We start from the raw sequence: 24307 nt of genomic DNA, 5'->3' as shown, positions 1-24307 counted from the left end.
CCGGTTCGCGGTTTCCGTATAACCCTCTGATCAAGGAAGAAGGTTTGATGTTTTAGACCTTAGAGAAAACAGGTTAAGAAGTTTCTCTTCGATCTTCTTCAATCCCCTCCAATCGCGCGACTCGTCTTCTGTGTTCAAAGCAGATGAGCTCTTCCTCTTCTTCCTCCCAGGTAACCAAATACGAACTTCTCATTCTATGATCTTGTCCGATCTCTAGTTCAAGTTGGTCTCGTTCTTTGTTATCCGATGAAAATGTGCTTATTGATCAATTTTCATATCTCCTCGTCATATATTATTTGGGCTTAAAAACTTATACTTTGTGTTATGCGTAGCTGATCAGCTTTAGCTTATACTTCTTTAGATTCTTAACTATAGATGTCTCAAGTGTTTAATGATTATGGAGATTTAACTCATTGAAGTAAACTAACCTTGCAGTTAAAGTCTTTTATGGTGATTTCTTCAATTTGTGCAAAGTTTACTGAATCTTCTGTGAATAATTTGTGGCAGATGGGTCAGCTTGTAGCTGACAAGCATGTACGTTACATTCTCATGTCAGAAAAGGTATCAGAAGCTATATCACCACTCTCCTCATTCTCAACTGTTTTATGTCACTGTGATTGTAACTTATTATTTTTGTTTTCGAATGATCTTAACCTGCTAGAAGAAAGAGAGTTTTGAGTCGGTGGTGATGGATCATCTAAGAATGAATGGTGCGTACTGGGGACTCACCACTCTTGACTTACTCGACAAGCTGGGATCTGTTTCCGTAGACGAAGTCGTTTCATGGCTCATGACCTGCCAGCACGAATCTGGTGTGTACCTTAGTAGTATTATTTTTCTCTACCAAACGGTTTTGCAGATCAGCTTTTTTTACTTACCAATAGGATAACTATAAAAAAAATGATACATGAGGTTAGGCTTTGAAAATTATATGGAGACCATTGGACTTGCTAGGATTTCACATCTTTATTACCAATCATAAGATATGGCTTCAGTAAAAAAAGTTTAAAACAAGTGGTGTTTCTCTGAGCAGGTGGCTTTGCTGGAAATACTGGACATGATCCACATGTTTTATATACACTGAGTGCTGTTCAAATCTTGGCCCTCTTTGACAAACTAGACATTCTTGACGTTGGAAAAGTATCAAGCTGTATCCTTTGGCAATTAGCTTCTTTAATTATGGTGGGGACGCTCACATTATTAAGCAAAGAAAAATGCTGCAAATTGTTTATGATAGATATCATTATGGTTTCCTATATCCGAAATTAGATGTTGCTGGTCTGCAGAATGAAGATGGATCCTTCTCTGGAGATATGTGGGGAGAAGTAGATACGAGGTAGTAGGAAGGAGACATTTTTATGTTTTTTTGTTGGTGATTTCACTTTGTTGAATCTAACTACGTGACTGTTTTTGTAGGTTTTCTTACATTGCTATTTGCTGTCTCTCAATATTGAAATGTCTTGACAAAATCAATGTTGTGAAGGCAGTTGATTACATTGTTAGCTGCAAAAACCTTGATGGTGGTTTTGGGTGCACACCTGGAGCAGAATCACATGCAGGACAGAGTATGTTATGCTATCTGAGCCTCTCTCTTTTTTTCCTGTGTCCTCCCGCTTGTTACTTGCAATTGTTTGAGTTAACTAGTCATATCCCATCGCTTTGTTTTTTTAAGTGGAGGTGTTATAGCAATTGTGTAGACAGTATTGGAAAGTTTCATGGTAGCTGGATGTTTATTATTTATTTTGTTTCTCCTGTTCTTGCAGTTTTCTGTTGCGTGGGTGCTCTTGCTATCACCGGGAGCCTCCATCATGTTGATAAGGACTTACTTGGTTGGTGGTTATGTGAAAGACAAGTCAAGTCAGGGGGTTTAAATGGTCGACCCGAGAAGCTTCCTGATGTAGGCGTTAAGCTCCTCTACAGTTAGAGAGACTTTATATACTTTCCCTAGTTCTTAACACATTTTTGATTGTTTTTATTGCAAGGTTTGCTATTCGTGGTGGGTCCTATCGAGCCTAATCATGATAGATAGAGTTCACTGGATCGACAAAGCAAAGCTTGTCAAGTTCATCTTGGATTGTCAGGTTTATCTTCAAGATATCAAGACAAGTCGTATCGTTGCTAATTTGCTTTAAAGCTCTCATATTTCCTGATTTGAGTAGGATTTGGAGAACGGAGGCATCTCCGACAGACCCGACGATGCTGTTGATATCTTCCACACCTACTTTGGAGTTGCAGGTAATTACTAACTTAGTTTTGTCTCTTTAAGCTCATGTTTGTTCAAATTAAGTCTCATTTCTTCAAATTTGGTGCAGGGCTTTCCCTACTTGAGTATCCTGGAGTGAAAGCAATTGATCCAGCCTACGCTTTGCCTGTTGATGTCATCAATCGAATTCTCCTAACCAAATGAAGGCATATGCTTGCAGTGGTGTATGACACTCAAATGGTTAAATAACATATGACTGTTCTTACTTTGTTCATTGGTTTACTTAAGACGGTTTTAGAAGTTCCTTTTTATGCATGGTCAACTAGGAGATTGCAATCTGGGTGGATTCAAGTGATCTACTAGTGCAAGATATGATGATTGCAATTCTGGGTCAATTCCTTGAGAACTTTGCAAGACTCAACAGTCTTAATGTTGTATTACTTGTTGGGAGATTCTTAAGGTTTCTAATGCCAATAGGAATGAAGTTGTGTTGCTACATTATTATCATTATAAATCACATTACTGTTTCTTTCTCCACTTTGATTGTGCTTTAAATCTTGAAAAAGTGGTTATCAGAATGTTCAATACTATTTAACCAACACTGAGAGCATTAGGACATGAGCTGGTTTAAAGATCAGCCTTTGTGCTTGCGGAGATTGTGGGAGGGTGTTTCTTGAAGGAGAAGCTCAAAAACCTCCCTCTGGTAGACCAAACCAATAACAGATGGTGAAGGGGCGAAAACATGTCGCCCTTGTCTAATTGGTATGTTGCCTCAGATCATTGGATCTTCTGGACTCTCATAAGACCTCAAAACAAGCACAATGCAACAACAATCTCTAAAGAGGAGCTGAATGCAATAGTCAGCAATTGGAGAACTCAACATTTAAAAAAGCAAGGAAGAGTACAGAAGATCTTGTCAAATGTTGCGACATTGAAAAAACACGAGGAAGAAGCTGAGATGGAAACAGAAGATGCAGATGAGAAATCTGATGTTAAAGGAAGGCAGAGGATGCCTTATGATAGGTTGTGACTGGAGAAGAGTAAAAGATGGCGAGCTATTTGGGATGGCTTCTAAAGTTAATCTGTGTTTGATTGAAATATTTTTGGAAACGTTCATAGGCGTGTACTTAAACTGATACGACAACCGTTTTGAGAAAACAGTCAACCAGATATTGTGATCGACTTATACAAGTAAGCTATATTGTGGCATACAGATATATTGGAACACGAATAGTTCCTTTTTCAACAACATTAACTGGATAACAGATTATTTTACATGAATAAGAGTAAACAATGCGAGTGTATTTTGATTTTATAGACAGAAAAGACATGGAACAAGAAAACACCCCCCAAGACCAAAATGTTACAAAGCTGCCACCAAATCAATTGCGTGATACGAATTTTGCTTCTTCTTCTTCTTCTTCTTCACAAACTTCCCCTCTCTTCTTCTTCAAGGAATGAATTCACCAATAAGAGATTTTAACCTACAAAGTCCTCTTGTTCAAAAAGCCAAAACCAACACAACTTGAAATTTAAGACACGTGTATGTTCCCTAGGAAACGATGTGTTAATTCTACTTCAGTAACGTAAAGAACACCAGAAACATGAGTACACCAAAATTTGTAACGACAAACCATTCCCTCCTAAAAAGAGATTATGGAAACAGTGTAAGGATTATTATGACAGATACGTTCTATGAAGGATCATCCTGGAATACCAAAACGAATTGTACTGAAATGCAACGATGGATAGCCAAGAAAGCGCCAAGCTAACTAAACAAAGAGAGACAGGACAGTATAGTACAGAGATGCTTACCTAATATATAGTCTACAGTGAGTTGAAAAGTGATTCTAAACCTCCTCCGTGACACCTACTGGATTGCAGAATACAGAATTGGGAATGTCTAACAATCTAGCCACCAACCCTTATTGCACCCATCTCATCCAGCTTTGAGCTCTTATGCTGCAACGAGATAAATAGAAAGCCGAATCAATAAATTTACTAAAGACATAATGCTTAGTCCCCCTGGCACTAGCATTACCTTGTTTTTCTTGTGCCTATGAATGTCATTTAGATCTTCATCCCCATCATGTTTCCTTTTCTGAAATATCAGTAACTCCATAGGATCACGCAATCAACAATATACATGAAACTTTTATAGAGCAACAAAACAAACACGTCTTACCTTATCATGATGTTTCTTAGAGTGTTCACCCGAATCATGGTGGCCATTTTTATCCTTTTTTCTGTCTCGATCCTTGTCTTTATCTTTACTTCTGTCTCTATGCCTGTGCTTGTGCTTCTTATGCTCTCTATCTTTGTCCTTACCCCTGTCCTTGTGTTTCTTATGCTTCCTGTCCTTATCTTTCGACTCACTTTTTGACTTGGGTGGTATTGTAGGCGCTCCCTTCTCTTCCTGAAAAGAAAAAAAACAAGGCGTGTTCATGTCCCAGTACCAAGGTCAATCATCTCCATAGGACCTGAGAGCAGATTCTTACAAGAGGCAATTCAACAGGAGTCGTATCACTGAGTTGGAAAGCCTCCATAAGCTCATCCATCTCAAAAGGTTGGATGCGGGTACTATTAGTCTCCCGGCTCTGTGACATGTTCTGAACAAGCTGATCTAATTGCATTCCTTCTCCCTTTCTGATCTCTGTGTCCCCCACCACGTTATGAAGATAGTGGGAATCGGATAGAGACGCGGAAAGTGACTTTTTGCAAAAGAATTCATGATGCTGCGATAGTTTGTATTGGGATAGAAGATCCACGGCACCACACAGCTCTTTAGGACCTGCACTCATACCAACCAGCAGAACATTAACCACAAAGATGATCCAAAGAGAGGAAAATGAGCTCCAAATTTGAAACCAAGCTTACCTCCAAATTTTGTACGTTCAGGTTCCATCTTCTTTATCACTCTCTGGATTGCTTTTGCATGATCACTGGCAATACGAAACGAAAAATTACAAAGAAACTCTTAGTGCATAAACTAACAATTTGAAGCTCAAACAAATGAAAATACTAAAAAATAAAAATGGTAACTCTAGCTAATCACCAGCTCTCATATTGCATAGTGATCCAAGTTGTTGGAGACTCGACAAAACTTAGAGCTAACAAAATATCTGAATTAGCTATCAAAACTCTCTTGGAAACAAAACCTTAGACATTGGAAAAGTATTGTATTGGTAAAGAGAATGAATCAAGTCCATGAATTTTTTGGTATCACCTAGTCAACAAGAAAGTTTCTTTCTATCTTTACTTCTATACGAAAGTTCTCAATAATAATAATAATAATATTAATACATTTTTGATCAAAAAAATAATATTAATACATTTAAGAGTCGATAAAAAGCAGCTCAAAAATTCCGGAACACGAGAATGATCGAGGATAGGGATTTGAAAACAGCACAAAGACAAAGCTCAGATACAATTGAGAGATGAAGCAGAAGAAGAAAGAAGGCGACATACACGTTTTTGACAAAGCCCAGATCTCGTTGGAGAAATCAAATCTAGCTACGGGGCTCTGTATCCAGCACTCTAACGGAGAGAAAAGGTTGGTTTGTTGGTTTCTTGGGAACTAGATTTCCCGCGCAAATTTGATTAAAAAGGAAGTGATTGGAGGAGAAAGGGGACAGAGATCGAGGGAGAGAGCCGAGAAGAGTACTTTAGGGTTTGAGACCAGACAGACAACAAGAGTTTCTGTTTCTTAACCAATCGGGAAAAAACCGTTCCCATGGTTCCTGTCTTTTTATTTATTTTTTTCTGTTGCTGTTTTTATTTTTTAATGTGGGTTCCCCGTGGGCTTCACGCGACTTGTGTACGGCCCAAATATACACATAAATTATCGATTCAAACTCGACCCTCCTAGAAGCTTAAGCTGATAACAAAATACTGTACTACTTGTTCTACTAAAAAAAACATTTTCTAATCTCGTAAAATCAAAAAAATAAGGACAATTCTCTCGAATAGACTTTTTAAAATTTTTGTCACAAAAATAACAATCAAAAATAAAATGACCAAAATAGCAAAACACTCAAAAATAGCACTCAAAAATAACCAATTCCCTTAATTTCTACATATATAATAGAAAAATTACTTATAATGACTCCCATCATACCTAATATTACTCAACTAACTCTTAATATAATAAGTATATATTTTGTGGCAAGACACTCACTAATTTCTAAGATATATATTAGTAATGGTCTTAGTTTATACTAAAAAAAAGTTCAAGAATGAAAGATTATCATTCGTTCATATATTACTATCAATTTATTTATTTTTTGATGTGGGACTTCTTAATACATCTTTCTCATGTTTAAGACTTACTACAACTAAACTTAAAGTTAGCGAGATTTGATATTTACAGGTATTTTAAAATATTTGGACTTTGATATCATATTTGTACTGTGTATTGTGCAATGAAGAGCAGGAATCTGTTTGCCATCTGTTATTTGGCTGCTGGTTCTCGGAACAGATATGGAGAAAGCTAATCGAAGGTCTTATGTAAGATGACTTCACCACAGATTGGAACGTGCTTAAAGTGTTACAGTCTAACCCGAGACTCAACCAAACAAAGACCTTTATCTTTCGGTATGCTTTGCAAGCGACGATGCATACTGTGTGGATAGAATGAAATGCTAGAAGGTATGGGGAACAACCGAAAGATATTGGCTGTCTAGTAAGATTTTGGACAAGACCATGAGACTCAGGTTAATTTCAGTGAAAGGGATGGGGCAGCAGTACCTTGATGAAGCTCTGATCACTTGGTTTGGGATATAAGAAAGCAATGGAGGAGCTGGATAATTCTTTTATTTTTGTGTAAATACAAAAGAAAATAGTAGCACTTGATGTAAAAAAGACTTTTGCTTGAATAAAATTTTACATTTATTCAAAAAAAAAAAAAGATATCATACTTGTACTGACTACAACTCACACTTCAAATCTAAAATAAAATATTACTACACACTTGTATTCTACTCTCAATCACACTGAATTCTCAATGTAATATGATAAACTATAGGATTTTTATAGAAATAATTAAAATCTTGTTTTTAAATAGAGGCAAGATAACTTTTCCAATTATTATAAGTGATAAAGATTTAACTGTAAGTCTACGAGACCTCTAACAACATGCTATCTTCAGGTATCTCCTATCAAATTAATCTACGGTATTTCCTGACAAACATTGAAGGTAGATGATACTGGAGAATGGAGATCTCATATCCATTTGGGATACAGTTCTTTCCTCTTAATTCCCAATAAAAACAAACTAACGAAAAGTTAATACTCTAGAAAGACAAAATGGAAACAAAAAATGATAAATAAGAGGGGACATATAAGTGGAATCTGATTTTTTTCATGTGTGTGAGTGTCAATGTGGGTGAGGAATGAGGAAAAAGGTAGTGAAGACAGACAACATCATTTTCCTCAAAGAAAGCTAAGTCCTAGAATCATCACTCCAATTCCCTTTTTTGGCCCCCCTTTTCTATTTCTTGCTTCTTTGACCCTTCACTTAATTACTCTTACCTACATGCTTTTTGACACCTTCATTACTCTCTAAATTAACCACTCCAATAAGTAATAACACCACTAACTAATTAATCCAGCTAATACCTCTGGACATCATTCAACAAAAGCTTAGTTAAGAAACTATAATGATACTTACAAAACCTCTTATTTTCTTCTCTTTTATTGTTCTTATAAAGTGATATATGAAGGGGAAAAAAGAGAAAGGGAGAGCAACAAACTTTCAGAGCAAGTCATAGGTTAAAAGCCCCCTAGCTTTTCTTCCATCACTTTCATTCCTCTCTTCTCATTCTAAGTGAGACTTTCACAGAGAATATAAGAGATCTTGTTCAGATCTTTCAACTATTATCCCCTCTTATATCTTCTGAAAATCAATACTAAACCCCATCTCTTATAGCTACATAGAGAAACACTGTATACCTTGAAATTTTCGAAAACATGGGAAGTTACTACTACAGAAGAAAATCTCGGAAACACATCACTACCGTTGCCTTCATCATCCTTCTTCTTTTGTTTCTGTTTCTTTACGCTAAAGCTTCATCGTCGTCCTCTCTTGATATTCCTCACCACTCAACTCATGCAAGCTTGAAAAAACCTCGAGTTTTGGATCCTAAGCTTCATGATCGCAGTTCCAGAGATGCGTCAAGAGGATCGAAATATACTAGTGAAGGTGGTGGAATTTATTTTGAAGATAACAAGAGAAGGGTCTTCACAGGTCCAAATCCTTTGCACAATAGATAACTATTTTCTTTAATAAGTTTTGTGAAATTTTGTCTGAATAAAACATATTTGTGAAAGAAAAAAAACATATTTATTTACTTTTTTCTTACTCTGCTATACATTACATCATACGTGATCGACCATGATTTGTAACGTATGTTCTATGTGGAGGTATGAGATATTAAGAGTGATGAACAAAGAGCTTTTGAAAAATAGTAGATAATGCATCTTCATATGATAATTAAGATGAGTGTGTTCTTAGTTTATTAATATTAAGCATGATTCTCTTATTTTTCCTTTGGAAAGAGTATGCAGCTGGTGGAGATTTTGTGTGGTACGAATATTATGACGATGATGGTGAAATGAGCATCATTGTTGATGCCAAAGAAAAGAAAAGAAAAGAATGAACATCATTGTTCAATTGAAATTAAGATAAAGCTAGTCTTTTACAGAGTTTGATGTGAAAGATAGGCTGTGTCACGCTGCTGCAATATTAAACTACAATTGGTTTGTTCACCATATGACTTATCGAGATGCTGTATAAAAGACAACTATTTTAATATGGAAAACCCTTGTAATGCACTGATTAACATAAGGTTTAAGTCAGGTATGATTGTAAACATACAAAATGTGAACATCTGCAACAGAAACTACAGTGCTTAGATTTAACCTGAGAAAAGTTTGGTAGTATACAGTAATTTTATTTACCGCGGATGATTTTACTTGACATTGTCAATATGTAAGAAGCAGACTGAGAACTGTCGGAATAAGATAGGACCGGGAAAATAAAGACAAAGAAAAAACAAATCTGATTACATTTTCGTTGAAAATTAGAGATGAAGTAGGGACAGGAAATATATTTTCCACAGCCATAATCAGAAATCAAAAACGAGAAATTAGCAATCATAGATATATAAAACTAATGATGTTAAATATATATATACTAAATTAATAAAAAGATCCTGATTAATCATGTCTCAAACATAATTTTTTCTACCATATAAGAAGAGAATCATCATTACATGAACACGGGAAGAGAATGTATTGTTGACCACTCATACATAATTACTATAATCAATAAGTAAAAAGAGAGTCGAAGTATTTCCACATAATCTCAAACCTTTGGTTGCATATTATAATGAAGACATGGAGTTTTAAGAGTTTAGTAAGTATCGCTTTGCAGTCACAGGATCCAACTCTTCATACACCTGCAATGGACCGAGACACATGAGATTAAAGAAAAATGTCACCGGCATGAGTACCGACATGCAATAAACGTCTTTAGAAGCTAAGGTGTGAGTGAGGGACACATACAAGTTTCTTGTGGAGTTTCTCGAAAGCCTTGCAAAACCTTTCTGCTTCAACCTCACCAACCTGCAACAGTGTGATGTTCATTTTGAAACTTTAACATCTCGAATGGAAAAAAAAGAATACAAAAAATCGCAGTATATGTAGTAGAATCAGAGGTGAAACAAGAATAATTTCTTTCAGTGGAAGTATCTAAGTTCACAAGTCAAGAATGAACAAGTCTACTTTCCCATCAAATGCGATAACTATGGAAAAAACTTTTGAACAAAGTCGCTGGTGATAATTACCTTCTTGGCAGCAGCCGCTCTGAGTTTATCCCAGAATGTAAATGTATCTATCAAAAGAAGTCAACAAATCAGGATAAAGGATCATGCACATGTATAACAATCTATTCATAAAACTGCATGCTTCTTTAAGAGAAAAATTATGTAGCATCAAGATGCCATCTATGTGTTCGGCAAATGCAATGAATATGTTTAGATTTCAGCTTTGGCTAAACGGAGAGCATGGATGCTTCATTTCATCGGTCATATCACATGAAAACCGTATCAGAATCTACCTAAGGCAAATACATAGCACAACAAAATTACAAAAAAAAAAAAAAAACGAAAACTTGTATAATTGGATCCAAATGTCAGAATTCAGATTTCTGAGAAAATCATACATGAAAAATTTCCCAATTGTCAACTTCATCTTGAAAACACAACAAAATCTGACAAATAGGCAACTACATTCATCATGCAATCTTCTTGATCCAAAAGATTTTTTTAGACACATGATTGTTTCTATTTAATGAAAGGAAACACAATATATCTTAGCTATCTCTCTGGAACCGATTCAGCCACATATTCCTAAGGAGCTACTACTACACCTAGTTAGTAAAAAAAATCCCAAGGACCAAGGTAGGGGGACAAAGATGAATACCTTGATCAATCCTGCAATCTTTCAAGTCTATGGGCTCACCAACACTTACCTGCTTTGAGCGATTCCAAGTTTCATCACACTTCAAGCATATATAAAATATATATTATCATCAGCAAATAAAGAAGAAGAAGAAAAAGAGTCCAAAGTGTACCTCTCGCTCAACAGCTGACTGTGAAGTTGATTGCTTTGAATCTGAAGAATCCAAATCAACCTGAAACCAAAACCCAAATCTCAATTGGTATCAGAAACCAACACAATCAGTAACTAATGAATAATAGAGACGTTTCTGCATTAGAACAATTTTAAGATTGGAGGTGTAGTCGCATCAATTAGAGTAGTCAATCAATTTACCAAACCATTAACAGACAGATTCATGATGAACACCGAGTTGCTAGTAATAGCCCTTTGAAAGAAAACAAAAAACGGAAACTAGGGTTTTCAGAAGATTCATATCAAATAAATCGACAGCAGCAGCAGCAGCAACAATCAACAAAGGAGAAAAAAGGGAAGAGAGAATTACGCGGTGGTTGCGAGAGCGTACGACGGGGAAGAGTTGGAGGATGCTACGAAACTCTTGCTCGTCCATTGCCTTCCTTTTCTCCTCCGATTCTCTCTCTCACTCACTCTTAAATCTGAATCTTCTTCTAATGTGCTGCGCCTCTCTTTCGGAGCAGGCTTTGTAAAATTTTCATTAATTATTTTTATATTAACATATTTGCAAGACCAACCTTTTCATTTTTATCTGCTTTTAATTAGCAAATTAAATGATTGACTAGTATGTATAACAAAGTAACAATTAACACCCAAATTGTTGAAGATTGCAATTGAAGTTTGCAGTAATCATACTGAACCACGAGGAGCTAATCTTTGTTTATACCAAACACTAAAAGCCAATTGGTTTCAACACATATGGAGTCTGTAAAGACAATGATCCTGAAGTCTTTTTTTCTTCTTCCTTTGGGAAATGTTCAGATACATATTCTTCTACGAACGAATTATTTTAAGCAGCAAGAGCATAAAACACACACACACACAATAGACTTCATTAATAACACCACAACAAAATAAACAATATCGAGCTCCAACCTCACTTTTACACACAAGACAATCACAACAACAAGTACATAAACAAACTCAACAACAACTAAGGGCAGGGATAAAAGAACATGATATGGTGATTTTATTTAAAAAAAACGCTAGTCTCAGCTGCATTTTCAGTCTTGATACTCCACTTCTTCCTCCTCCTCTTCTTCATACTCTCCTTCTTCATCTGCGGTTGCGTCTTGGTATTGCTGATACTCTGAGACCAGATCGTTCATGTTGCTCTCGGCTTCTGTAAACTCCATCTCGTCCATCCCTTCACCTGTGTACCAATGCAAGAAAGCTTTCCTCCTGAACATGGCTGTGAACTGCTCACTCACCCTCCTAAACATCTCTTGGATCGATGTGGAGTTCCCAATAAAGGTTGAGGCCATCGAGAGGCCTCGAGGCGCTATGTCACAGACGCTTGACTTCACGTTGTTCGGTATCCATTCCACAAAGTAGGATGAGTTCTTGTTCTGCACGTTTATCATCTGTTCGTCCACTTCTTTTGTGCTCATTTTGCCACGGAACATTGCTGAGGCAGTCAAGTATCGTCCGTGACGCGGGTCTGCGGCACACATCATGTTCTTTGAATCCCACATCTGTTGGGTGAGCTCAGGGACGGTGAGTGCGCGGTACTGCTGGGAGCCACGAGAGGTGAGAGGAGCGAAACCGACCATGAAAAAGTGGAGACGAGGGAAAGGGATGAGGTTCACTGCAAGCTTCCTCAGATCAGAGTTGAGCTGACCAGGGAACCTAAGACAGCATGTAACTCCACTCATGGTTGCAGAGATCAGATGATTCAGATCACCAACTGTTGCAGTCAAACCATCACAAGACATCAGCAAACAGATAACAAACGACAATATTCATGGTTGTAAGGATTAGTGAAAAGAACATGGAAGATACTTACAGCTAGGAGTGGTAAGCTTCAGAGTTCTAAAACAGATGTCATAAAGAGCTTCATTATCCAAAACCATACACTCATCAGCATTTTCAACCAGCTGATGAACTGAAAGTGTCGCATTGTACGGTTCAACCACCGTGTCCGAGACCTTAGGTGATGGGAAGACAGAGAAAGTAAGCATCATACGATCAGGATACTCTTCCCTTATCTTAGATATCAACAACGTTCCCATTCCAGACCCAGTGCCTCCACCAAGCGAGTGACATACTTGGAAACCTGATAAATCCAAATCACACATATCACTTCAATTAAAAAAACGTTTAAAATCACAATCCAAAAACATAAATGTAGAGTTAACATACCCTGAAGACAGTCACAATTCTCAGCCTCCTTACGCACAACATCGAGCACAGCATCAATAAGCTCGGCTCCTTCAGTGTAATGCCCTTTAGCCCAGTTGTTTCCAGCACCAGATTGCCCGAAAACAAAGTTGTCAGGCCTGAAGATCTGACCATAAGGTCCAGTTCTGACGCTGTCCATGGTACCAGGCTCAAGATCCATGAGAATAGCGCGGGGTACGTATCTTCCACACGACGCCTCGTTATAGTAAACATTGACCCGCTCCAGCTGCAGATCGGAGTTGCCAGTGTAACGACCAGTGGGATCAATCCCGTGCTCGTCACAAACAACTTCCCAGAACTTGGAACCGATCTGGTTCCCACATTGACCACCTTGAATGTGAAGGATCTCTCTCATTTTCGATTGATCTGAAAGCAAATGCACAAACAAGAATCTCGATTACAAATCAACATTACATCCGTATCAGATAGTATCGAATGTCAATCAACAACTAGATCTCGCGATCCGAGATCAATCAGATCCAAACAAATAAAACCAAGATCACTCAAACCGAATTCAAATTCTTCACGGAACTCTAACGACGATACGTTTTCAAGTGAATTGTGGGAATCAAATTGAAGTTAAGACGAAAACGCGGATACAGATCTGGAGAAAGAGGATTCGATCACAGTACTAGAGTGAGTAGGAGGTTGTTTATCCGCTCAATTTCATTAGCGTAAAGAGAGTGTGATCAATACATACAGAGACTTAAAAGAGTAAATGAGAGAGTAACTTACGGTTACGAAGATGCAGAGACTCGCGGCGAGATCGGAGACGATCACGGTGGGCTCGATCTAGTGAGTGAGAGGGGGGGGGGAGTGAAGAGATGGTGGATTTATTTATCGGAAGAGTAAGAAGTGGGAAAAGGTAAGTTAATCCAACGGCTGTGATTAGATCTATCTCTGAGCGGCTGGATGCCGTCGGATGGTAAGAAATCAACGTTGCAGGTAGGGCGTCGGGTGAGATATACATATGTGTAGGGACCACTTGTTTATAATTGGATTGTGATTGTCGGTTCTCCCACTATCAGTGTCACACGTCACGAAATGTAAAAATCTCTCTAGTAATTTACGATTGGACACGTTGGTCTAACATACAAAAGAAGATTAGTCCGGTTAACAGTAAACACAATGTAAAATATTTGATTACACATTTACTAAAATGTTGATGAATTTAATTTTGGTAGATCATATATACTAAATTTTTCTTGTATCATGTAAGTTTTGGTCAAAAGAAAATGTAAAATTTTGTCGACTTTGTCCATGCTTGCATAACACTACAGTTATATTTCATATGGTTTCGCTTTTCAATAATTAAGACTTTTAAGAAGCAATCATGTTTACTCTTTATCTTTGAAAACAAGTCACGATAACCTGAAATGTTATAATCAGTTACGTAAAAAATCATTAAGTTTTTTGCATCAATAGATTTGAGTTACTAGTTTAAGAAAAGACGAATTGTTCAGATTAAGGAAAAATACTTATATGAGATTTTCAATTTCATAAGACATTCAAGATGGTGTAATCAGATATAAATCTTCACAATTCATAATTATCAGCTTTGAAATTGTCTTGTAATTTTTATAATGTGTAATAATCTAAGTAATCGATCGGCATTATAACTGTAATCTTTAAATGTAAGAAAGTACAGGACTACAAAAACAATAATGGGTTTGTCTTGTAGAGCTTGTGGATCGGACCCGGATAGCAACAAAGTGAGGTGTGTAATTAAAAAAAGAAACAAAGCACATGAATCACCATTGCGTCCCATGTGACCTAGATCCAACATCTCCTCCTTTTCTTTTATGAGTTTTGACTAGTACATAGTTTATTGTTCTATATATATGTTGAGATGAATAATTAAATCGTAATGCTACCCCTAGCTCATCGACGGAGGCTCTAGCGAGTGCTCAACAGCTATGGAGCAATGAGCTTCAGCCTAGTATCGTATCCTTTGTAAGGAATAATCCACTGCCAAAACTAAGTCAAGATTTTATTCATTTAGTGAGAGAATATTAAGAAGGTAGAGATTATGGGTATTGCAGAGAACACCAAGGCCAAAGGCGTAAACCAATGTTCGGAGATGGTCAAACCGGTGATATATAATTGGTGATATATAATTGGTCACCATCTTTGGACACGCCTGGAAGGAGTTTGTCAGTGGCTCAATTTATGAGTATCTCTCTTGCGATGTTGCATTAGAAATGTGTGCCTCGAAAAGAATATGCCAATATTCAAACAGTAGTAACTGATATCAAAGTATTCAACGTGTGTGAGAGATGATAACGTTTTCACACAAGAGTTCATTTTTCACGCCAGCATATCACATTGCTCATATGGTGTTGAATGCGCCAATGAAAAATGACTACTTAATAAGTATGTCTTACTAACTTTGTTTGATTTAACTAATGGATCTGATTAAGGGGCGACATAACTCATAACTGTAAATATCAGAAAGGGGGAATCAATGCACATTAAGTCATGACCCCGACCCCTGCGTCCCATGTGACCCAGCCAACAACTCACCTGACTTGAATCATTGCTTCTTTGTTTTCTTTTTCCTATCAGTTTCTGTCTACTGTTTTTTTCTAGTTCTAGTTTGTAATTTCCAGTTAGTTTCTTGTTCCTCTTCTATATTCTTCCAATTTAGGCTAAACGTTATTATCTTGGCGGATTAGATATTCTAATGGAGTCTACCAAACATGGTTTATAATAGGAAAGACAACCTGATTCCATTTCAATATATTTCATTTGTAAATATACATTTTATTCATATCCTTCATCTATTCCAGCACAATTTTCATACTAGGGCATCTCCAATAACTGCCTTCATTTTTCTCCTCAAAATAAGTTTATATAAAACAAAATTACATAAAATTTAAAGACTAATTTATAAATAAAAAATCTTTACACATAATGAAATAAAACATCAAAATATGAAGAAAATCTTTTCCCTCAAAATGATGCACAATTGGAAAAAAATTTCCTACATATTTTGATATTTTCCCTCAAAATGAGGGACCATTGGAAATGATTAATGTTACTATCAACACTCCACCATACGAGAGAGGGAGAGTTTAGGATTGGCGTCACTCTTCGTGCAAACACACACATTCTAAGAAAAAACAAATAACGCATTCAACAACCATTCCGTTGTGTTCAGACTTTAGAGATTTATACAACAGCCATTCCACTGATTAAACAAAAATCAAAATCTATCTCCCATATAAATCTTACAAATGATTTGTTCTAAATTCCTCCCAACATATAAATATATGAATTGCATTTCATTTTAACAGTCAGTATCTCATTAAATTAAAACTCAAAATAAAATACATTCACCTTTGCATAATGCTTTCACTTTTTTTTTTTTGCTAAAGCTTTCTTTCTTCCTTCTCTCAATTGAGAGGAAACCTAACCTGTTGTGTGTGTGATCTCTCCATGGCGACGATGGCATTCACCCAACCGAAGAAGAACCTACTCCCTCTCCTCCTCTTCCTCTTCTGCATCTCCGTAATCATCCTCCTCATCCTCCTCTCCGAGACCACACACTCCGTCTCCCAACGCGACGCCACTCTCCAGCTAAACCACAACAACGCCCTCCCGCCTTTCACTTTCCTCATCAAAGTCCTCACCTTTAACCGCCTCCACTCCCTCTCCCGCTGCCTCCTCTCCCTCTCCGCCGCCGATTACGGCCTCGCAGGCAACTCCCAACGCATTCACCTCCACGTCTACATCGATCACTTCTCACTCTCGTCGCCTGATTCTAAATCCGTTGGAGATCGCTTGAGTAACGCGAAGGAGATCTTGGATTTCGTGGATAAGTTCGAGTGGAGATTCGGGGAGAAGCTGGTTCACTATCGGACCGGGAACGCTGGATTGCAAGGGCAGTGGCTTGAGGCGTGGTGGCCGAGCTCGGATCACGAGTTTGCGTTTGTTGTTGAAGACGATCTCGAGGTTTCTCCTCTTTACTATGGGTTTCTGGAGAGCGTGATTCGTAATTACTACTATGATCGTTCTAATTACGATCCTTCTGTCTATGGAGCTTCCCTTCAGAGACCAAGGTTCGTTCCAGGTAACATATACATTGATAAAGTTCGTGTCTTTGGTATACCATTGTAGTTAAGTCAGTTGAATAGTTCAGATAGAGTAGAAAAAGAAGTTGATGGGAGTAACATGGTTCTTCTTATATGTTTCTAGGCAAGTGTGGATTATAGAGAAGTAGGATTCATGTGCTCATGGCTTAGTGTTTGTCTGTTTTGTCTGAGATGGTGACTAATTGATGTAGTGGTTAAATGCAGGTAAGCATGGGAATAAACTTCATGTGGATCCCAAAACGAATGTTTTCTTATACCAGTTGGTGGGAACTTGGGGGCAGCTTCTCTTTCCCAAACCGTGGAAAGAGTTCAGACTATGGTATGACGAGCATAAATCAAAGGACAAGAAGCCTTTCCTTGATGGCATGGTAACGACTGTCTTCCTCATGGCTTTCACTATTTATACATTCCACGTTTGGTGACATTTGTTTATCTGCGATGTTTTCTTAGGTGACGAATGGATGGTACAAGAGGCTGGGAGAAAGAATATGGACGCCTTGGTTCATAAAGTTTATTCATTCCCGTGGCTATTTTAACATCTACACCAAGTTCCCAAATGAGAGGGCGTTGAGTGTCTCTCACAGGGATGCTGGTGTTAACTACGGAAAAACCGCTGGGCCAGACTCGCAGCTACTGAATAAAAGCACCATCAGTTCTGATTTTCTGAAACTCCAGCCCTTGAGCAACCTTAAGTGGTACGATTACTGTTTCAGTGAAGTTGTTCCCGGTAGAGTTGTTAAGAGCCTGAATGAGCTTGGCACCATTCTTCCTTCTGTGCAGAGAGAGAAAACCGTCGTTCTGGTCAGTCTATTTGATGCAGACAAGATGTTCATCAGGAACTTACTATGCCATTTCGAGAAGATTGGTACTCGAAACCACGTTTTTATTGGCCCTAGCTCTGAGCTGTTCTATGATCTTTCGAGAAGAGGACACCCTGTGATTGACGCGGATATGTTTCTCGACAAGTTGGTGAAAAGCAAAAGTTCTTACTCAAACTCAGCGAAGGAGGCTATGGGGAATGCTTACGTTGTTAAGAAATGCTTAGAACTTGGTTACAGCACATGGGTGTTTTCAAGTAATGCGCTTCTGGTGGATAAAAGTCCACTCCTCGACAGAGTCAGATCAGAATACGACTTCTACATTGGGGAAAGCTCTGGGGTATTGATTGTTCAATCTTCACCGGTCTCTCAAAAGTTATGGAGTAATGAGCTTCTGAATAGTATTATATCCTCAGCAACGAAGAATCTAGATTTTATTCATCTAGTGAAAGAGCTAGTGGAGCGAAAGGGCAAGATGATTAAGACAGTAGAGACGATGAGTATTGCAGAGAATAACAATGCCAACAGCGTTAATCAATCGTTGGGAGATGGCAAACCGGTAGTCTATTGGTCACCTGAGGTTGATTCCAATGTCATTCGGACAAAGCTTGAAGAATTGAAGTTGTGGCTCATTGATGATGATCTGTCTTGCAAGGCCGTGATTTGTCATAGCTCATTACGTTAGATAAAAAAGGAAGCTATTGGCGTTTTCTGGCGATGGCATCGGAATGATTCACGGGTGAAGCACGGGGCTGTGTGAGGGATCAGCTGTATACCTGGTAAGAGAAGTGAAACTGATTGTGATTTAGATTATAAAAGCGGCAAGTACTAGTACACGTTTTAGATCAATACCAAGAATATATATTGTTTGTTTGTTACCCTACAGGCTACAGTTAGAGATTTATCCTTCTTATTTTGAGTACAATGTTCTGTTGAGATTTTTCTACTAAAATATTGGAACTCGGTTACAGGAATATCATGTGAATGTAACATAGAGAGATCGATTACCAAAGAAGCTAAAATGTCACAAAAACACTTATTTGCAAATGAGTTCTTGATTCCATTAAAAGAAGGCTCTGCTTCCGTAAAAGACACGAGAGCCTTCTTTTTTCTTCTCAGTGCCGTTATCATTATTATTATTCCGATTCTGAATCTGAGTTTCAGTGTTGTTGTTATTGTTGTTGTGATCCATGGGAAGCTTCATCTTTGCTAAAGACTCAGTGAACTGTTGCATACTTCTCATATACATCTCTGCTATCTGTTTCTGCATCGATGTTTCTTCTGTTTCCACATTCATCTTCTCTTCTCCTTCCTCTTCTTTGCTTGTTCTTAATACTTTTGCCACCTCCCGGTTCTCGTTTGAATCTGCTGTGTTCTTGTCGTCGCTTAAGCTTGTTGTTGTTGAAGAAGAAGCCATAAAACTTCCATTCCTCTGAAGCTCTTTGTCTTCCAAGCTCACCATTGTTACGTCAGTTTCAGGCAAATGTGTTGAGCCGAGACAGAGAAAAGAAGCTGTTCCAGACCTGACACCCATTCCATTGAAGTACTCTGTAACCATCTGTTTGTTCTCGTTAACAACATTGATGTCAGGGAACTCAATCCTCGTGTAATCCACAGTTTCAGAAACCTGTGGGCTAAGCAACACAACCTCGGAGGAAATCGAAGTGTTAACCTTGGGGTTGGATGAAGTAGCAACAAGAGAAGGGTTGACAATGGAAAGCGTGAGCCTCACGGTACCAGCAGGTGAATGGAAGAGATCAGTGGAAGAGAGACTATAGTCTTGAGTGACACTGTCTTGACCTATGATGTCTGAGACTGGGACGAGCGCGAATCCAAGAAGCTGATCTTCCATGTAATGTCTGGCTCTGCTCATCATCCAGATCTCACATTTGAGAACGGCAGCATCGACCTGGTTCACATTGATCATAAGCTTCTGGTTGAACTCTGGGTTCTTGCCAGCTCTGTGGACGATTCTGGTGGAGATGGTGTCGTCAGGGTTGTATGTGAGAGAGAACTTGGCGTAGACGTCTTGGTTGTCGTAGATGCAGATGTTGTGGATGTTTCTTGCGTTGTGAACAAACACTTGGAGAACTCCTGAGAAGCCTTGATGGTAGCAGAACCTAGACGAAGAAGCTTGTTTCAGAGATTCCATAGGAGAAAAAGGACAGAGATGACCAAAGAAATGGCTGGTTTGTTTCTTCACAAGATCATCAAGAAAAATCTATAGATAATGAGAGGTAACGTTTAAAGTGAGGCTGAACAGTAGCATGACCTCGAAGGAAAGTTTTGAGAAGAGATAGAGGTAGAGAGAGAAGTGTTAGTGAAGCAAGGGGAGCTTTTGCTTTGAGGAAATTCAGGAGCATTGAATAGAAGAGTAATATAGTTAGTTGGTGAAGAAAATGAAACAAAACATATCAATTTCAAGATAAAAAAGTAGATTATGATGAGACAAACATGATCATTATCAAAACATATCAATTTCAGTATTTCACTCACAGCAAGAACAAGAACAATTTATATTGGTCAACAAAGTTGACATGAACTAATCATTCCAATGGTCTTAATGGGGTTGGTAAAGGATCGAGATGTCTTTGCTTTTTTGTGAATCAGTTATATACTATAAAGAATGTAGCCTTGATATTGCTTTGGATTGCAGCCTGCACCACCTAAAAATTGGCCAAAGTCAATGCAGCCCCCACCAAAACCCACTCTTCATTATCATCATTACAATCACTACTTAAATCCTCATTCCATATTGATCAATTTTCACATCATAACCTATATAATATGTCTCACTCACCACCAATGAGGCAATGATCAAGAAAGTTTGTAAAATTCAATAAACTAACAATGTTTTGTCGCTCAAACATTATTAGATTCTACTTTGCTATACGGTCAGTTGATTTTGGGGTTGGTTGATTTAATTACAGAGATACAACAACACTCGCTCACTTCCTTCCCAACCTAACCAAAAGAGCCTCGTGCTTTGCAGCTGCTACTGCTTCCGCAGCTTTGTTTGCAGCTTCACGCTTCATTGCCCTCTTGGCACGCCTTCCCGTTGCGGCACTGCTACTAGTCTTCTTCTCCTTTGGCTCACGTGAGGAAGAAGAAGAGCTGGAGGATTCAGAGGCAGAAGAAGCTTGGCCACCACCACCTCGGTGCTTATGCTGTGCCGGCCTTGCTTCTTGGCGGCCTGATCTGACAAAACCATTGTCACCCCACCTCCTGTTTCCTAAACGAAGACTTGAACCGTGCAAAAACTCGTCAAGGTCATCATCATCATCTTCCTCCTCCTCGTACTCAGGTGGAATGTCGAAATCGTAATTGTCAATGTCATGGTATGAGACCCGCTCCACTGCTTCAAGTGGCTTGAACCAGGATGCTCTCAGGAGGAGGCATACGCTCTCCTCGAACATAAAATCTTCCACGCTGAAGTTAAATATAACAGACAGAGTTAGTTTCAAAGGAAGAAACATAGATAAAGATAGTCAAGCAAATGGAGTTAGCAATGTAAATGAAGAAGGAAGATGTTTACCTGCCGTCAAGAGCGCGATGGACATTGAGAAAATCAAAAGGATGCTTACACTGTGGGCAGGTGTGTATCTCTTTGTAACTAGCCCAGCGGAGGATACACGTCACACTATATATACATATAGATAGACATGAATCATACCTCTTAAAAAACGAAAAAGAGAATCTCTATGTTAGTCCTAATTGAATACTAATCAAACATTCCTTATCTGACTGAAGACAGAATCAAATGCAAGATACCAACAAAAAAAACGTAATAACAGGTATTCTAACAACAAATGGTAACTCACTACTACACATAGTCAAAATAAGATCACTAAGAACCAAACCAAGAAGAATCCAACAGACATACCAGTAAGCATGTTCACAGCCTTTAACCATAGCAGTTTCTTGAAGAGGTATAGTATCCAAGCATATTGCACAACACCCGCCATGGTTCCCGAAACTCAGCTCACTGCTCACTAGTTCAGCCTTTTTTCCATCCTAACACACAGAAGACCACAGCTTGTATCAACCTTGTGAACTACTAATAAGGGTGGTACAGATCATATACATCGTCCTTAAGAGATTATTCAACCAAAGATTCAAAATTTAAGCACAAAACGAATATGAATCAATTCAAAAAGGAAAACAGCTAAAATTCAGGAGAGATTAAGACAAAACCTGATCTCCAGGAGACAAAAATTCAGCTTGGTTCAGATCATCAACGATCTGGATCAAGGAGGGACTCATGGTTCGGACAGCTAAAAGAACAATAGAGAAGAGGGGTCGGGATCCTCCGCAGTAACCGACCAAGGAGATTGTAGATCAGAGAGACAAGAACCCCCCACTTTGGGCCCCACTTTAACCTAGCGGTGTTAAATTTAACGATTTTTTTATTTTGGAGATCTCGCAGGCGTTTGCAGGAGGAGGTGCAGTGACGTTAGGTTTCCGTCAACACGTCTTTATCTCCCACGTGTTGGACACGTGTATCGCTCCCATTAATCTTTATCATTATAACATCTTTACTGGGTTTAAACGAATTGGGCTTAGGTTACTGCGAGCCCATGGTAGTTGGGCCTTACTGTTTGTCCAGGAAAAAAAATATATCTTTTTTTTTGTTTAAAATTCAATATCGGACAATAACCCTAAACCTCTAGACTGAAACCCCAATTAGATTGTGTCCGGTGGAGAAGATGGGAGCAGAAACGGTCGTGGAAGCTGAGAAAATTGACGACTTGCTCAAGGTCTGCTGTCCTCTGTTCCTTTAAATCCATCCCTTGAGAACATTATTCGTAAATAATCGAGTTTATTGTGTGATAGGCAGCTAGATACAATGATATAGATGATCTCAAAAGCTTGGCCTTTGATGGTGTCTCTCTTAACTCTCGCGACTCCCAAGGCCGAACAGGTTTGCCAACTTTCTAATAAAGAAAAAAGTTCTTCACTTTACTCCAATTACTTACTAGCTCCTTCTTCTGTAAATGCCATTGCTTTGATCATTTAAACACACACAGCCTTTACATTTGTGTGATCTTGTTTATCTTGGGACATTGGTTATGTTTCATGTTTTCGATTCTATTTTACAGCGCTTCATATGGCCGCGGCGAATGGACATATGGATATAGTGGAGTATCTCATCAGTCAAGGAGTGGTAAGAATCATTACAACAATAGTTTGTGAGATCGTCGTATCAAAGATTGAGGATTTAGTTTTTTGGGTAAGCAGGATATTAATGCTCTTAACGAGGAGAACAATGCTCCTCTGCATTGGGCTTGTTTGAATGGCCATATCGAGGTATATATCAAGTACCATCACTCACTTTTGAAAGAAGTTTTGTTTCACAGGCTTAACTAAACTGGAAAGCTACTTGCAGGTTGTGAAGAAAATGATCTTGGCAGGAGCCAGTCTTAGTCTTTTGAACCGGTTTGTCTCTTAGATTCTTTTCTCTTTTCAGAGTTTATCAGGTTGAACTAAACTGAAGCTTTGATTTATTTTGTAGGTACGAGCGGACTCCCATGGATGAAGCTATTGGTGCAGGGAAGATGGAGATTATAGATGCTATCAACACTACTGTTGCACAAATGGAACTTGAAAACACCACTGTTGCCTGACTTTAAAGATGCTTGTTCTCTCTCTCTCTCTGTAGTTTACAGCGTAGTTTTTATAATGTGGAAGTTTTGCGTTGTTATGTAGACTGATGGTTAGAACTGGAATCATCTGAATTCAAAATTCTACCAAAAAGATTATTGCTATCATTGATATTTCAAATGGATACAAGCTTAAGCATTAATGTTTAAAGATTCTCCACATCATTTTGACTAACTTTGGCTTATAGTAGATCAAACACAGAACAATTGTTTCCTTCTTTACCAATAAATTCTCAGCCTCAGAACATTACTAACAATCATGTGTAAAAGTATCTGCATGTAGTTCCCTACACTCCCGTGTTTGCTCGGTTTTTGGTATACGCACGCCCTATTGGAAGAAAATGTTCTTGTGTATCAACTCTCAAGTAGTGTAGAACAAAACACTTCTTCTCTTTACCGTCCCCAAATCTTTTAAATGGTTTCAGACCAAATCTTATTGTCGAAAGTCAAAACGTTGATTTCAAAGCTCTTACACCTGTGTTCCACTGTTTCCACATGTTTGCTTAGTATACGAATCAACTACGAGCTATTTCTCACAACAAAATGATTTAAGCAAACTCAAGTTTATGTCTCTTATCATAAATTCATCCAAAAGATTAGAATAAGACGTAAAAGTGGTCATCTTTCGGTGCACCCCATGCCTTCTTCTTTTTTTAAACA

At 38.2% G+C, this 24307-nt stretch overlaps 9 protein-coding genes across 14 annotated transcripts; 4 read left to right on the top strand and 5 right to left on the bottom strand.

Annotated features, from left to right (window-relative positions):
• The first annotated feature begins 30 nt into the window (after positions 1–30).
• On the top strand, positions 31–2740 carry LOC106372356 (geranylgeranyl transferase type-2 subunit beta 1). 3 transcript variants are annotated; one of them, XM_048742384.1, is made up of 11 exons: positions 31–170; positions 508–561; positions 662–812; positions 1034–1150; positions 1270–1336; positions 1417–1565; positions 1764–1897; positions 1983–2081; positions 2160–2235; positions 2313–2443; positions 2530–2740. In XM_048742384.1, exons 1-10 carry the CDS (start codon positions 144–146, stop codon positions 2405–2407), a joined length of 969 nt encoding a protein of 322 aa, XP_048598341.1. In that variant the 5' UTR covers positions 31–143; the 3' UTR covers positions 2408–2443; positions 2530–2740. The 3 variants fall into 3 exon arrangements, with proteins under 3 accessions (XP_048598341.1, XP_013668009.2, XP_013668010.2); XM_013812555.3 differs by having other exon boundaries at positions 2313–2740; XM_013812556.3 differs by having other exon boundaries at positions 32–170; positions 665–812; positions 2313–2740.
• A 680-nt stretch (positions 2741–3420) lies between these two features.
• LOC106372357 (mediator of RNA polymerase II transcription subunit 19a-like) lies at positions 3421–5955 on the bottom strand. 2 transcript variants are annotated; one of them, XM_048742383.1, is made up of 7 exons: positions 5672–5955; positions 5081–5145; positions 4702–4994; positions 4389–4619; positions 4245–4304; positions 4019–4165; positions 3421–3699 (listed from the first exon to the last, which is right to left on the bottom strand). In XM_048742383.1, exons 2-6 carry the CDS (start codon positions 5106–5108, stop codon positions 4115–4117), a joined length of 663 nt encoding a protein of 220 aa, XP_048598340.1. In that variant the 5' UTR covers positions 5109–5145; positions 5672–5955; the 3' UTR covers positions 3421–3699; positions 4019–4114. The 2 variants fall into 2 exon arrangements, with proteins under 2 accessions (XP_048598340.1, XP_013668011.2); XM_013812557.3 differs by having other exon boundaries at positions 3421–3687.
• Positions 5956–7297: 1342 nt separating this feature from the next.
• LOC106370629 (CLAVATA3/ESR (CLE)-related protein 22-like) lies at positions 7298–8793 on the top strand. The gene has a single exon (XM_048742382.1). The coding sequence runs from the start codon at positions 8171–8173 to the stop codon at positions 8471–8473; it is 303 nt and encodes a 100-aa protein (XP_048598339.1). The 5' UTR covers positions 7298–8170; the 3' UTR covers positions 8474–8793.
• A 625-nt stretch (positions 8794–9418) lies between these two features.
• Positions 9419–11451, bottom strand: LOC106370630. 3 transcript variants are annotated; one of them, XM_013810624.3, is made up of 6 exons: positions 11205–11451; positions 10836–10895; positions 10685–10763; positions 10048–10094; positions 9767–9826; positions 9419–9660 (listed from the first exon to the last, which is right to left on the bottom strand). In XM_013810624.3, exons 1-6 carry the CDS (start codon positions 11268–11270, stop codon positions 9607–9609), a joined length of 366 nt encoding a protein of 121 aa, XP_013666078.2. In that variant the 5' UTR covers positions 11271–11451; the 3' UTR covers positions 9419–9606. The 3 variants fall into 3 exon arrangements, with proteins under 3 accessions (XP_013666078.2, XP_022549312.2, XP_013666079.2); XM_022693591.2 differs by having other exon boundaries at positions 10685–10736; positions 11205–11432; XM_013810625.3 differs by having other exon boundaries at positions 10685–10733; positions 11205–11432.
• Positions 11452–11703: 252 nt separating this feature from the next.
• On the bottom strand, positions 11704–13925 carry LOC106372358 (tubulin beta-6 chain). Its single transcript, XM_013812558.3, has 4 exons — positions 13811–13925; positions 13037–13441; positions 12681–12950; positions 11704–12581 (listed from the first exon to the last, which is right to left on the bottom strand). Exons 2-4 carry the CDS (start codon positions 13428–13430, stop codon positions 11899–11901), a joined length of 1347 nt encoding a protein of 448 aa, XP_013668012.1. The 5' UTR covers positions 13431–13441; positions 13811–13925; the 3' UTR covers positions 11704–11898.
• Positions 13926–16298: 2373 nt separating this feature from the next.
• LOC106430926 lies at positions 16299–18961 on the top strand. The gene is made up of 3 exons (XM_013871721.3): positions 16299–17147; positions 17374–17537; positions 17620–18961. The coding sequence occupies exons 1-3, from the start codon at positions 16514–16516 to the stop codon at positions 18670–18672; spliced, it is 1851 nt and encodes a 616-aa protein (XP_013727175.2). The 5' UTR covers positions 16299–16513; the 3' UTR covers positions 18673–18961.
• LOC106430927 (intermembrane lipid transfer protein vps13l-like) lies at positions 18901–20393 on the bottom strand. The gene has a single exon (XM_013871722.3). The coding sequence runs from the start codon at positions 20137–20139 to the stop codon at positions 19051–19053; it is 1089 nt and encodes a 362-aa protein (XP_013727176.2). The 5' UTR covers positions 20140–20393; the 3' UTR covers positions 18901–19050.
• Positions 20394–20801: 408 nt separating this feature from the next.
• Positions 20802–22440, bottom strand: LOC106430928. Its single transcript, XM_013871723.3, has 4 exons — positions 22182–22440; positions 21871–22001; positions 21523–21627; positions 20802–21416 (listed from the first exon to the last, which is right to left on the bottom strand). Exons 1-4 carry the CDS (start codon positions 22248–22250, stop codon positions 20936–20938), a joined length of 786 nt encoding a protein of 261 aa, XP_013727177.2. The 5' UTR covers positions 22251–22440; the 3' UTR covers positions 20802–20935.
• A 198-nt stretch (positions 22441–22638) lies between these two features.
• LOC106430868 (ankyrin repeat-containing protein P16F5.05c-like) lies at positions 22639–23755 on the top strand. Its single transcript, XM_013871667.3, has 6 exons — positions 22639–22744; positions 22821–22908; positions 23087–23151; positions 23226–23294; positions 23374–23423; positions 23500–23755. The coding sequence occupies exons 1-6, from the start codon at positions 22694–22696 to the stop codon at positions 23609–23611; spliced, it is 435 nt and encodes a 144-aa protein (XP_013727121.2). The 5' UTR covers positions 22639–22693; the 3' UTR covers positions 23612–23755.
• The last annotated feature ends 552 nt before the right edge of the window (positions 23756–24307 follow it).

This window comes from Brassica napus, chromosome A10 (genome assembly GCF_020379485.1).
Source record: "Brassica napus cultivar Da-Ae chromosome A10, Da-Ae, whole genome shotgun sequence".
NCBI classification, from domain to species: domain Eukaryota; kingdom Viridiplantae; phylum Streptophyta; class Magnoliopsida; order Brassicales; family Brassicaceae; genus Brassica; species Brassica napus.
Note: the sequence above shows the minus strand (reverse complement) of the source record. Positions and strands in the feature narration are given on the sequence as shown.